General features: G+C 42.7%; 2 protein-coding genes across 4 annotated transcripts in view; both read left to right on the top strand.

The window, feature by feature from the left end:
• Positions 1-4,672, top strand: part of ssbp4 (single stranded DNA binding protein 4) — a 64,324-nt gene extending 59,652 nt beyond the window's left edge. Inside the window, exons 16-18 of one of the 2 annotated variants that reach the window (XM_076278338.1) lie at positions 813-841; positions 1,146-1,247; positions 1,643-4,672. In XM_076278338.1, coding sequence (XP_076134453.1) covers positions 813-841; positions 1,146-1,247; positions 1,643-1,672 — 161 coding nt within the window. In that variant the 3' untranslated portion in view covers positions 1,673-4,672. Of the gene's footprint in view, positions 1-812; positions 842-1,145; positions 1,248-1,448 lie in introns of both variants that reach the window. The other variant, XM_076278337.1, reaches the window with a different exon arrangement.
• A 936-nt stretch (positions 4,673-5,608) lies between these two features.
• fkbp8 (FKBP prolyl isomerase 8) overlaps positions 5,609-12,500 on the top strand; it is a 10,695-nt gene continuing 3,803 nt past the window's right edge. The window contains exons 1-7 of one of the 2 annotated variants that reach the window (XM_076278335.1): positions 5,609-5,701; positions 6,851-7,121; positions 7,548-7,717; positions 9,410-9,498; positions 11,059-11,279; positions 11,624-11,796; positions 12,054-12,131. In XM_076278335.1, the coding sequence (XP_076134450.1) occupies positions 6,851-7,121; positions 7,548-7,717; positions 9,410-9,498; positions 11,059-11,279; positions 11,624-11,796; positions 12,054-12,131 (1,002 nt within the window). In that variant the 5' untranslated portion in view covers positions 5,609-5,701. Of the gene's footprint in view, positions 5,702-6,832; positions 7,122-7,547; positions 7,718-9,409; positions 9,499-11,058; positions 11,280-11,623; positions 11,797-12,053; positions 12,132-12,500 lie in introns of both variants that reach the window. The other variant, XM_076278336.1, reaches the window with a different exon arrangement.

The following is a 12,500-nucleotide window of genomic DNA, read 5'->3' as shown; positions in this document are numbered from 1 at the left end:
TGAGCCTCATACACAGAGACGACGCTCAAACACACACACTCTCCACACAATGTCAGTTCTGCTTGTCTTCTGATTTTAAAGTTGCTGTAGGATCTGTAAGTTGTGTCTACCAAAGCTGTGTAAAAGCTGGATAAAACATGATAAAATATGTGACCACATTTGTGAGTGGTCGTAATACCTGCGCCTTTGACTCTCCACCGACTTCACTGCACACACACACGAGCGTTTGATAGACATGATTTGTGCAGTCAGAGTGGACATGGTCAGGTGATGCTGAGGTCACTGAGGGATTACTGTGAATGAGAACATATGGAGATGTGTTGATCTAAAAGGGCTTCTGATGAACTAGAGAGATTAGGGCAAAATGTAAACTAGATTGAGAGCGTCAGCCTCAAATGGACTTGTAGCACCCCCTTGTGGACTTGAGAAGAACAACACTGAGCGACGAGGTCAGTTGGACTAGGCTGCAGAGAGTGCATAGATTGTGTTGACAGGTGTGCCTTGGCTAATATCAGTAAGTCCAGGCTGCTCTGTTATCTCCTGAAATTAAATGACTCAATTAAAGTGCATATTCTGCTAAATTGTAAGCTGACTGCCTCTAGTGAGAACTGAATTACTTCCACTGCTCAGTTACCAGATGCATAGCTCTTTTGTTGTGAGAGTTGGTTCAAAATAGGTATTAAAGGCAGCCACAATTTGCAGTTCTGATCCTCTCTCACTAGTTAGATTTTAAATGTGCCAGGGTTAGGATTACGTAGGTATTAGTTAATCCTTTGGAGTGGATATTTTGTGACCCTTTGTTTGTTTTGCAGGCTCTGGCGACATGGATGGGTTGCCAAAGGTAAGAATACTCTAGTCATATTTTGTTTGTAAAAATAGTTTATGTTGGAGAATGTGTCAGTGCTTTAGTACATCCATTACAAAGCAAATAGGGATTTGTCGCAGTAGCAGAAATTCTGCCTAATACTGTCTGGACTTAAGTTTGGGTCGGGTGATTTACTAGTGATGAGAAAGCATTCTGATATGTCCCACATTTCACAGCATACTGCCTGGCTAACACAGGGATTTAAAATGGCACCAAGCAAGACTATCATTCTGATTGAACTCTCTTGAGTGAAGCTATATACATCTGTTCCATTTTCTAGAACTCTCCCAACAACATGGCGGGCATGAACAACCCCCCAGGCACTCCGCGAGATGACAGCGAGATGGGAGGAAATTTCTTAAACCCATTCCAAAGCGAAAGTGTAAGTCTCTGATCTTATTTTAGCCATCCCTACCTCTTCACTGCCTCTCATGCAATTAACCTTATAGTGAGCAATACATTATAACCACAAACAAACCATTGCAAGTGCTAGCAATATAGTCATATAGTGAGATTTAATGTTATGCTTATTGAGTAACGTTTGTGTAATGCTGCCCCTCTCCCTCTTCTTTTTTCTTTGCAGTATTCACCCAACATGACAATGAGTGTGTGATTTTTTTTTCATTTTACCTTTTGGTTTTTTATTTTATTTCTTTTTTTATCTCTCCCTTCCCTTGGTTACCCATCCCTTCTTCTGCTGCATCTCGGCTCACTCCTCCCCCCACCCCTCCACCTCATCACCCCATTGGGCACCCACCACCACTCCCTCTCGGACAGCGGGTGATGCCCCACGGCCTCATGGGATAGCTGTGTGGCGAGCTGTGTGGCGAGCTCAGCAAGAGGGGCAGGGAGTAGCCCCAGGAGGAGCCACCTGACTGCCCCCTGCCCTACCCCACACTCCAGTCTCCTGTCCAGCCTCATGCACTGAGGGCTCATGGGGCGTGCCAGTCCTCCAGGAACCCTCTCAGCAAACCAGCCAATCAGAAGCTAAGGCTGGTGGCCCTCTTTTTCAGTTTATTTTCTTTTTGTTATGGTTGGTTTCTTCTTCTTTTGAATCAGAATCAGAAGCAGAAGTTGAATGAGCAGGTCAGACTCCTCTGATTTGTTAGATACATCAATCGTTGGGTGGATTTTTAACAGAAAAATGAACTGTTGATATATTAGGGTGACGCTTTTCATTTTTGTGGTCTGTATTTTGTTGATGATATTAATGATTATGATAATTCTCACAACTGACATTGTTAAGATGATGTAGGCATAATGTTATGGGTTTACCTGCAAAGGGCACATTGTATTTCAACCGCATTGATGACATAATAAGCACACACTCAGAAATGCACAATGACACTTCTGTTTACATGATTTTAGGTGTTTGTTGTCTCATGTTATTGATTTTTGTTTGTTTGTTTGTTTAAATGTCTCCCTGCACATACCTCTTCCTGTGTGCTCTCTGTGGAACTTGCATCAGCACCACTCCACACACCTGAAGAGCCTCAAAATGGCTGCCAAGATGGCCACCCAAGCCCATCTGGCTTTACTCCTGCTTTCTGCAACCCCCTTCTTGTTCCTCAGTCCAGCACTGGAAACGCCCCAACCCCCACCCCACCCCCCGACACACACACACACACACACACTAAGCCTTTTCCATGCTTGCTTTACCATGCACCATCTGTACTGACTTCTTGTTTCCTCATTGAAGTTGTCATCCATTTATTTCAAAGGAACTGGCTGAGTTTAGGCTGATCCCAGTAACTAGCCTGTAGCCACCACACATAGGTTAGACACTCAGAAGAGGGAACTAATGGACTCCTTGAAACTTCTTCAGCTCATCTTCAGCCTCGGTTCTACATTTTTGTTGTTATGACATTGATTTATTTTGAAAGCACAACTTGGAAGAGTGTCATGGTATGGTGATCACATGGAGAAAACTGTTGAAGCCCCCTCTCTGGACATGGACTGATGTAAAGTTTATTCCTACCCATCATCACTTCACAAATGTTCACATTCACAGCTTTACATGTCCTTCACTGATTCAATCATTTAAATTATTTAAATGTTCTGATTATTATTTGAAAGAGAAAAGCCCATCATTATGCATGCATGTTTGGAGTGATATAACTCCAAGGTCATCATTCAGCAACATCTGTCTGCAGTATTCCAGTCAACGTCTGGGTTGCACTCTAAACTAACAAAGCTGGAACTGTGTGTGTGTGTGTGTGTGTGTGTGCAGCTGTGTGTGTGTGTGTGCAGGTGTGTGTGTGTTTGCTTTTAATCATGTACAGTTACACCATGGTGGCGGTGTGCAGTCATACACCTCAGTTGTAATCATAAGCCCTGCTGACACCCCCCCTGCCCCCCCCCCCCCATATCCCTTTGCCACCTCTATAATATGTCATTCTATTCTGTTGTTTTTTTTATGAATTGAGAAAAAACTCTGGGTCCCCGACTGTTGCTGGGCCATAGTGCAGTGACTTAAGCATAGCAAGCAGAAGGTCATGGACTCTTTTAGGAGTAGTCTGGAGGAATGTCTTGCCCCATATATTCCTCAGCCACCATAAAGAGCACCACCCAATCCCACCCTCCCTCCTTCTTACCCCCCTCAGCCCGAACCCCAGCCCCCCTCGTTCTTATTTGTAAATACTGTAAAATGCATTTTGATATCATTGACATGTTTTGATATGTCTGTCACTACCAATGACTACAGCTTACAAAATGATGATGATAAGAGTATAAAAATCAACTGTCCATGTTTTCATTTTTTAAAAGATGGTAGATCTTCAGAAACTGCAGCCTTTCAGATAAAATCACACATTTCAAAGAGTTTTCTCTGTCCCTTGAGAAAGCTCCAACACCAGGAATCTCTTGTAATGTATCACATTATGACATTAATGGAAAAGCTTTCACCTGTTAGCAGAATAGGGTGCAGTATTGCTGTCCAAAACAAGCAGAGTGGGGGCTTTTATTATAGTCATACTTGACCCGGATGCATGTTGGCCAGCAGACTGTTTCAACTCATATGCTTATATCTGCATCAGTGGGTCTGACCTCTTTCTCCCTGACAACCCTCGTCTTTGTTGTCAACCAGAGGCGTAGGAAGCAGGGGAACAGGAGCCCAATCCCAACCTCAGTACGGTCATGTCTGACATCTGAACCAGTTATGCCCACAACCCACATCAAGCTACAAATAATCTGTCATTGTTGTTGATTGTTGACAATGATGATAAAGTCAATAACAGGCTTAACACAATCTGTGGGCCTATAACAATGACAGGAACACCATTTTGTGAAAATATGAAGGATTTTGTGTTGCTAAATGGAACACCACAAGAATATATTTATTCTAAGTGTAATGCCAAGTTCTCTGATCCGATGGAAAAGCCTTGTATAGACTGATGCTCACAGATACTGTCAGTTCTCTCTGTTAAGCTGTTGGCCATCTCTGTAATTCTATTGTGCTGTATAATAGTGTAATATTAGAATGGATTGGGGTGGGGGATGGGGAAGTGTGTATTGTGGACTGGGGGAGGGGGGAGGTTGTTGAGGGAAGGGTTGATTTGAATCTCATGTACCGTTCATTGTTCTATTTGGCGGCACGACAGTATTTAATATGAAGCAGTCTGTCTCTTTAGGTTTGCTTTGTATTTCATGGTAGGGTAGCTTTGATCTTTGTCTTAGGGACTTAGGTGTCTTGTGTAGGTAATAAAGATGTCCTTTGTATGTTTCTTTATATTGTAAAGTTTCTTTAGACTGAACGGGAAAATTTGCTTATCAAAAAAAGACTGCATCAATAATAAATGTAATTTGATATTTTGTACTGTTTGTGTCTTTTTCCTCAACTGGTGTGTTTGTGCAAATTTACAATAATGACATTTAAAAACAAACAGGGTACTCGTCTCTTCTAAAATTGGAAGTGAAATCTACATTCACTACAGTCTACATTCACTACAGTGGACTCAACACCATCTTACTGATAATATTGATAATGAGAAAGATTCCTCTAAGCAGCATTGACTGCTACTGTATATAACACACTGAAGTATAACACAATAGTCATTATTATTCCTACTATTAGGAAGCAAAAGAAGCCTGGTCAAAGCAGTGGTTTAGGCATAGGGTTTAGGCCTATGTTCCAACTCATAAAAATAACTAGACTGTGATGTCATCATTCAGCATCAGCAAGTGCCTCCCACCTCACAACATAAAGTCAGTGGGAGTGCATGAAACTGAGCCATTGCTAGGTAGCCTATATGCCACCTGCATGCCTCACTGCTACCTCTTATGAGAGTGAATAGTACGCTACAGCTCCTCTTATCGAACAAAGTAGAAAGGTGATGTCATTTTTCTGACGGCAAGGTTTCCCCATGTAGACTATTCTGGGTAGGGAGAGGGACAGCTGTGTAACAACAGGGTTAAGGAAAGGTGGGCGTGAGTATTTGTTGAGTGGCCACAAATCAGGCTTATGTGATTAATCTGGTAGCCTATTGATGGGCAAATTCCTGTTAGACATAAGGAGATGATGGCGAAGAGGCCCAGTGAGATGAGACAAGAAACGAATGCTTTGACAATTTTTTTTCTCTGGCCTTTTAACTACTACTCTACTCGTAGGCGACAGTATAACAGTTGATACATTAAAATAACAATAATCCAATGTCGTTGTCGTTGATATAGCCACCACTTCAGCAGGGACTTTTATCAATGGTGTGTTGTTTTCATTTTTTGACCCGGAAGTAATGTAATGTAATTCCATACACAAGGGACAGATGGGTTAGCATCTGGTAGCATTGAGCTTAGAAAACAGTGGATAGCCGCAATCCGACTGTGACATCCTTCCCTGAGGTAATTTTGTTGACATTACCACATTTCGTTGTTATTTTAATTCGCAATGTCTTGACTTTATGAAACCAGTTCCCTTTGCAGTGGCTGCTGAACAAGGTTGATGATTCCATAACCAAAAAAGATGCCTCTGAGAAATGTACTCTGTGCTAGCCTGCTAGGATGGGTAGAATCCCATCCCATTGCTAGTTAGGTTACCTAACAGTTATCTAGCTAGCTTCTAGCTAGCTAAAGAAACTTCACAGAAAGTTCTGGAAACTCGACCATAACAGGTTGTAAACATTTCGCAGGCTGAAAGTGTACGCTCATGTTGTTTGTTGGTGAGATTAGACTAGTGATGTACAATTTCCTTGCTTGTTGTTATACCGCTTTTTAGGTAGCTGATGTGAAGCAGAATCAGTTGTTCTGATTAAAGTGGACTCGATCTAGCTGTCATTCAGCGTGGGGTTGTTTCCCGTTTTTAAATGTTAGACAAACTAGCCAAGTAGCCATACTTGCTAACTAGCCAGTTTAGTTGCTCGCTAACTCAGAAATCATAACGTTAAGTCCGTTTGATATTCCAAATCCTTCGGTTCCTCCCTGATGTTTATGTGTCAACAACCTTTTTCAGTGTAACGTTAACTTAGCTAACTCGGTTCACCTTGTAGATGACACATTTTGTGCTTGACACTAGCACCTTGGTGAATATTGGGCTCTTGAAATCCTTGACTAATATTGCTCGCCAGTGTCCGATAGATCTTAGTAAATGCATTATTATGATTTTTGATAGTTTGTCCTCTCACTTGTGCTGTGTGCTCAATGTGTAGCGCCAGTGGCAGTTAGCCGACGTGTTTTGCATGTTTGATAATTTCCATTCATTCATAAAAGCCCTTAAACGGAGCCTGATATTTAATGGTTGTCCAGTGATACTGAATCGATGGAATTTTAATTGTCCAGTAACATAGGACCCTTAAATGTTATAATGTGTGATAGTAATTACTGCATTATGTTTAAATGTCTAATTTGTAGATTGTATATACCTTTTATTTATTTACTCCGTAGGGCTTACTTGGGATTGTGACCAAGGTTGGTCACAATCCCAAGTAAACCCTACGGAGTAAATATCTGCTCTGAAATAGTTCAACTTACTTTTAGCACTGAAATTTCCTTCAGATGGCTGATGTGGAGGAGACACTGGTGAGTGGTGCTGGCGACCACCAGAACTCGATCACAAGTATGAAACGCTCCGGAGGTGCTCTGCTGCTGGACAGCGGAGAGGACTTTGAGATGCTGGAGAACAGCGATGATGGAGGTGACGATGACCTTCCCCCATTAGAGGACGCCGGTGGTGGGGAAAAGGCACAAGGGTCCGAGAACACTGCCCAGCCTAAAGACAGCGTGCCTGAGGTCTCCGCTCCGATGGACGAATGGGTCGACATTCTCGGTAGGACTGGGCTCTTTGTTTGATTTTCAAATATTTCTGTGGCATAATCTCATCTTTCAGTGTCCAGTTCAATCAATCTATCATATTCCAGGAGGCCATCCATTGGCTATTCAGCAGTATAGTAAACAGTAAATAACATTTACAAGAGTATTGGTCTCACCATATCACCATAGGTGTTTTTTGTTTTAACATACTGTATCTTTGCTGAAAAGAAAAAAATAATGAAAATGCGGGGGAGGGGGGTGTTGATTGAAATATTCTCAGAAACGTTGAGAATAATGTTAGAAGAGCACAAATGGTTGCAGAGTAATACAGTAATGTTGATGAGGATTTTTGTAGAACAGCATTCTTTTTCAGTTCCACAGAGGAGGGGTGTGGCAGTCCTGGGGGAAATGTGTAAAATGGTTGTGTGTTTTGTATCCACAGGTAGTGGTCTCTTGCGGAAGAAAGTCCTAGAAGGTGGCGAAGGGCTGGATACCCGGCCAAAGAGAGGGCAGAATGTCCAGATCAAACTGAAGACCTCTCTGTCAGATGGCACTGTCGTAGAGGAGGATTCTGAGCTGTCCTTCACACTTGGTGATGGAGATGTCATCCAGGTATAACAGCTCAATTTAAGCTGGTTTCCTTTGCATACTGTAGGTGTGTGAGTGCTTGTCTGTTTTTCTGTGTGTGTGTGTGTGTGTGTTCTCCAGACTTTGGCTAAATTTGTCCAAGTTTAAATTTGATATTGAAGGTACACTATGCAAGATTTTCACCTTTACGAAGCCAATTTGATGGTAAACAAACTTGTAATAGGCGAATCGTTCACCTAGCATAGCTATACAGCATAGACGTAGCAAGTCCCTTCCGAGAAAACCAGCTATGCAACTTCCAAGAGCGGCAAAATCTTGCGAGAATCGTGAAGCATTAACTTATCAGTAGATATAGCTCTTTGGAGATAGTTTTTGCCTCTTGCTAATCCTTCACCTCCACAACAAAAGCATTTGCATTGTGTACAGGAGGGATAAGTCGCGAGAAGTTTGCTATTTACAATAGCAGAGTAACACATAAATACATCGGAACTCTAGAGGGAGCTCTACAGTCGCCAAAAATACCTAAACCTGCATAGTGTACCTTTAATGAAGTCAATATATTATATATTTTCACTCTGTGCAGCCAAAATACCTCATTCTTGTGCAGTGGGGGCCATTAAAGGCCTACCAAATGGCTTAGTAGGTGGTGTCAATCTCACCAGCAGGCCACTCTGCCAACAGACACTACAGGGTTCAGCGTGGACACCCAACATGCCATCTGCAGGGTGGGACTCGCACCACCTACACAGCTATCCACTGACGTCGCTGTGGGGAGATTGAGGGCCAGATGTACTAACGCTTTTGCGCCCACTTCAGGCGTATTTGTTTCGCAATGTGCGTGTAAAATCATTGCGAGGTATGTACAAACAGGCCGCAATGATGTAAAAGCGCAAACTGCCTGTCGCGGGAGCTGAAAGTGGCAGATTGCGTTTGTCATGTCATGCATATGCATTCATGGGAGGATTCAGGGGAAAGTGGGAGTTTAGCGTAAAAAGATGGGAGGGGAAGAGTAAAGAGCGCCTAATTATGTATTCCGTGGTATGTACAAAGACTGCTCCTGAAAGCGCACGTCTATTCTGCGCCTAAATACTTCCGCCTTGTAAAAGCAGGTGTTAATCCAAATTGCAGTTCAATGCGTCAATAAGAGAACCTTTCAAAGACAACAGAATTGCTATTTAGAGCACCAGTTTTTGTGGTGAAAGTATTTGTACTACCAAAAGCAACCTCAACTTTCGTTGGCCTTTCGAATGTCTTACTTTCACTTTCACGTCATTCACTTAAACTTTCCTTACTTGCTAGATTTGACCAATCATCCATAGCCTACGTGCACAAGTAGTTTGAATAATCTTCATTATCTTCCTGCTTGTTTACATCTTATCATGTATGGTATTATTTCATGATGCTAAACGTTTGATTCTTTTTAATGTTGTCATCAGTTAACTTCATTCAACTGCGCTTGTATGTAGGCGCTGCCATTCAGTTGTGGACGTTCGTAAATTGCATTTATGGGCGGAGAAAGGCAGAGAAAGGCGCAGTTTACACTAAGGATTGAACGATTGATAAATACGATGGAAACTTGGGTCTGACAGCGTTCGCAGTCTGCGGTGTGTCCATGACGCTGATAACGCTACGTTTGCAAATGTACGTACATCTGGCCCTCAGTGTCTACTCAAATACCTAGCAAGAGCAAGTGTGTGCATGTGTGTGTGTTTGCAGGCGCTGGATCTGGCGGTACAACTGATGGAGATGGGAGAGAAGGCTCTGGTGGAGGCTGATGCTAAATATGCCTACGGCTGTGTGGGAAGGTGAGGTTCATCGAGACTTCGGCCTTAGGCGAGGCCAGGGCTGGACAGAAGCAAGAGTAGGCCCGTTCAGCATGAATAGAATTAGATGTCAGTGTTATCATTGTACTCCTAGTCCGTACAGGAAGTCTGTCAGCCATGGCCAGTGCATCTCTTGCTTACAGATAGCATAAAGCATTAATATGGTTTCAGTGTTGTAGAGTCTCCAAAGCAAAACCCCGACAGTTATATTAGAGAAGAATGGCTTCACATGGGAGTAAGAGTTTGTTTGGAGATTCATTGTTCTTTATTTTTGACAGTAATCATAAAAGAGTCACTTGACGCAGTTGTGTGATTGTTTTTGTGAACTTAGTTTGAGGTCATATCACCCAGACCTATGACACAATCATGATGTCAATGTGGTTAATATGGCAGGGTCAGTACTCATAAGACGTGTCACCAGATAATTCTTTCCTGTGTGATTCTGAGTAATGTACTGTACGTGTTTTGGAGTGTCACACCCGAGGGCATTTATCTAGTGATGATATCAGCATCTAGCAACAGAACAGAGCTCTCTGAGAGTCTTTTTTTTTTGCCCCTGGCCAGAGAGAGATGAATGAATGTGTTTGAAAAGAACCACCAGTGAAACCACATTATATGGTAGAGCTGCAACTGTGCCAAGACAGTTTGTAGTCTTGGCACAGTTGCAGCTATACCATGTTTGTAGTTTTCTTTACCTTAAAATAATGGCATCAAACTCATTGGCTTATAATATGCCAGTAAAATGACATTGCCGATGCAACTTTATTGTACTGCACAGAAACATATCCCATTTCGTCAGTTTTCAACCTTAGTACTAAATGGATACCCAGTGCTTTTAATTAACAATTGGAATAAATACCAATGCTTACAAAGCTTTGTGTTGCTTTAATTTACAAAAAATTGCACTGCACAACAATAGACTACACCAGCCCGGCTCTTTAATCAGCATTAAGATAAGATAAGATAAGATAAGATAAGATAAGACTTTATTGATCCCACAGCTGGGAAATGTACTTGTCACAACAGCCCAGTAGTATTTAAATAGAGAGTAAGAAAGTTGTATACAGTATGCCCAGCATACAAGCACACCTAAAAAACAAAAAATCACACAGTGATTGCAACATGCCTTAGGGTTTCACCAATGCTTTGAGGCAGAGTGAACCAATATATATGGTGAATAAAAAAAGCTTCACATCACATGTACAGTGGAAAATGCACTTATTAATAATGAAGTTCAGACACTACATTAACAAATTTTCATGACAGTAGTGTTATACATTCTGATGGCAGATGGAATAAAAGACCTGCGAAAGCGCTCCTTCTTACATGATGGGTGTAGTAGTCTGTTACTAAAAGAACTGCTTTGCACAGCCACTGTCCCATGGAGCGGATGAGGGGAATTGGCCATGATTGATGCCAATTTGTCCAACATCCTCCTCTCCCCAACCACCTCAACAGGCTCTAGTTGGCAGCCCAGGACAGGATTAAGTTGATTGGAGCTGCACTGTATAAAAGGTGTGTGTCCTGTGTGCCCTATGGCAGTGCCTGCCCTCAGGTGCCGCCCAACTCTAGTCTCTCCATGGAGGTGCAGCTGCTGTCTGCCCTCGATGCCCCGGACCTGGAGCTGATGAAGCCCGAGGACCGGATTACCCTGGCGGGGGAGAAACGCGAGCGAGGCAACACGCACTACCAGCGCGGTGACTACGCCTTCGCCGTCAACTCCTACGGTCTCGCCTTACAGATCACAGAAGCCAGCTCCAAAGGTCTATCGGGTTGTTGTGGGGATGGGTTATCAAGATAAGGGATTCCGTGGTCATTCAAGATGGCCCTCACAATGAACCCTATACAGTCCTGCTTAGCTCAGTATTGAGCTGGCATTGATGTTAAAGTGGAGATGAGACGAGTGTGCTGAATATGTGCTCGAATATGATGTTTCTTTTTTTGTCTACATGTAACAGGTAGACATCTATGCTCTGTTTCTGCGTGTTTGTGTATGTGTTTACTGTAGAAAGCATTCCGAGGTACTGTTCACACATGGCTTGATGTTGCAGTACACGTCATGTCCTCTGCATTCATGGGTGCTTACCTCAGTTTGTTTGTCTTGCAGTGAACATCACACCAGAGGAGGAGGTGGAGCTGCTGGACGTTAAGGTGAAGTGTCTGAACAACATGGCCGCCGCACAGCTCAAGCTGGAGCACTACGAAGCCGCCATGCGCTCCTGCGTGTCCGTGCTCGTCCACCAGCCCGAGAACGTCAAGGCCCTCTTCCGCTATGGCAAAGTATGTCCACACCCCACCCAGCTGTTCATAGAAGTCACACACATGTATACACATATGGTATTAAGGTTTCCGATTCCCTTGATATACTGTACATTCATTTTTTTTAAGCAGTGTTAAGTAAGGTATACCTCTACATGGTCTTACATAGCTGACAGTTTGTTTTATCCAAATTTACCCACAGACAGAAGACCTGCATTTCAAACTGTAGTCAAAAAAGATCGGAGATGTGAATTTCATTTATTTCCGTTTATGCACAGGTTCTTGCCTTAAAGGGGGAGTTTGCCGAAGCTATCCGGACGCTGAAAAGAGCCCTGAAACTGGAGCCTAGTAATAAGGTACAATGTCTTTTATTGTATACAGGTTTTATATAGGGAGTATATCGCATTCAGATTTCAGATGTCATTTTATGCCAGTTTTCACATATTGAGGAGAAAGTGGCCCCTGTGACAGTACATAGCCAATTTGAAACTAAAGAGAAGGCTAGTTTGTTTTCAATGGAAACAGTTAACTCTTATCCAGAATCTTGTCTGACTGTGTTGTTAAGCAAATTGACCAACTTCCACTTCTGATAACCTCTTTAAAATACTGGTAAGATCTCAAATGCTGCCTCATGGAGGTGTTCGCCAGCAGATGGCGCTCTTTCCCCAAACATGACAGACAAACATGCACACTGATCAGCAGCTCAGAGGATCTGATTTCCTCTG

The sequence above is a fragment of the Alosa pseudoharengus genome, unplaced genomic scaffold (assembly GCF_046254945.1).
Source record: "Alosa pseudoharengus isolate Yale_2024_CS ecotype anadromous, Long Island Sound unplaced genomic scaffold, YU_APseudo_1.1 YU_APseudo_1.1_scf_11, whole genome shotgun sequence".
NCBI lineage: Eukaryota > Metazoa > Chordata > Actinopteri > Clupeiformes > Clupeidae > Alosa > Alosa pseudoharengus.
This window is presented reverse-complemented; position numbering and strand designations above follow the sequence as displayed.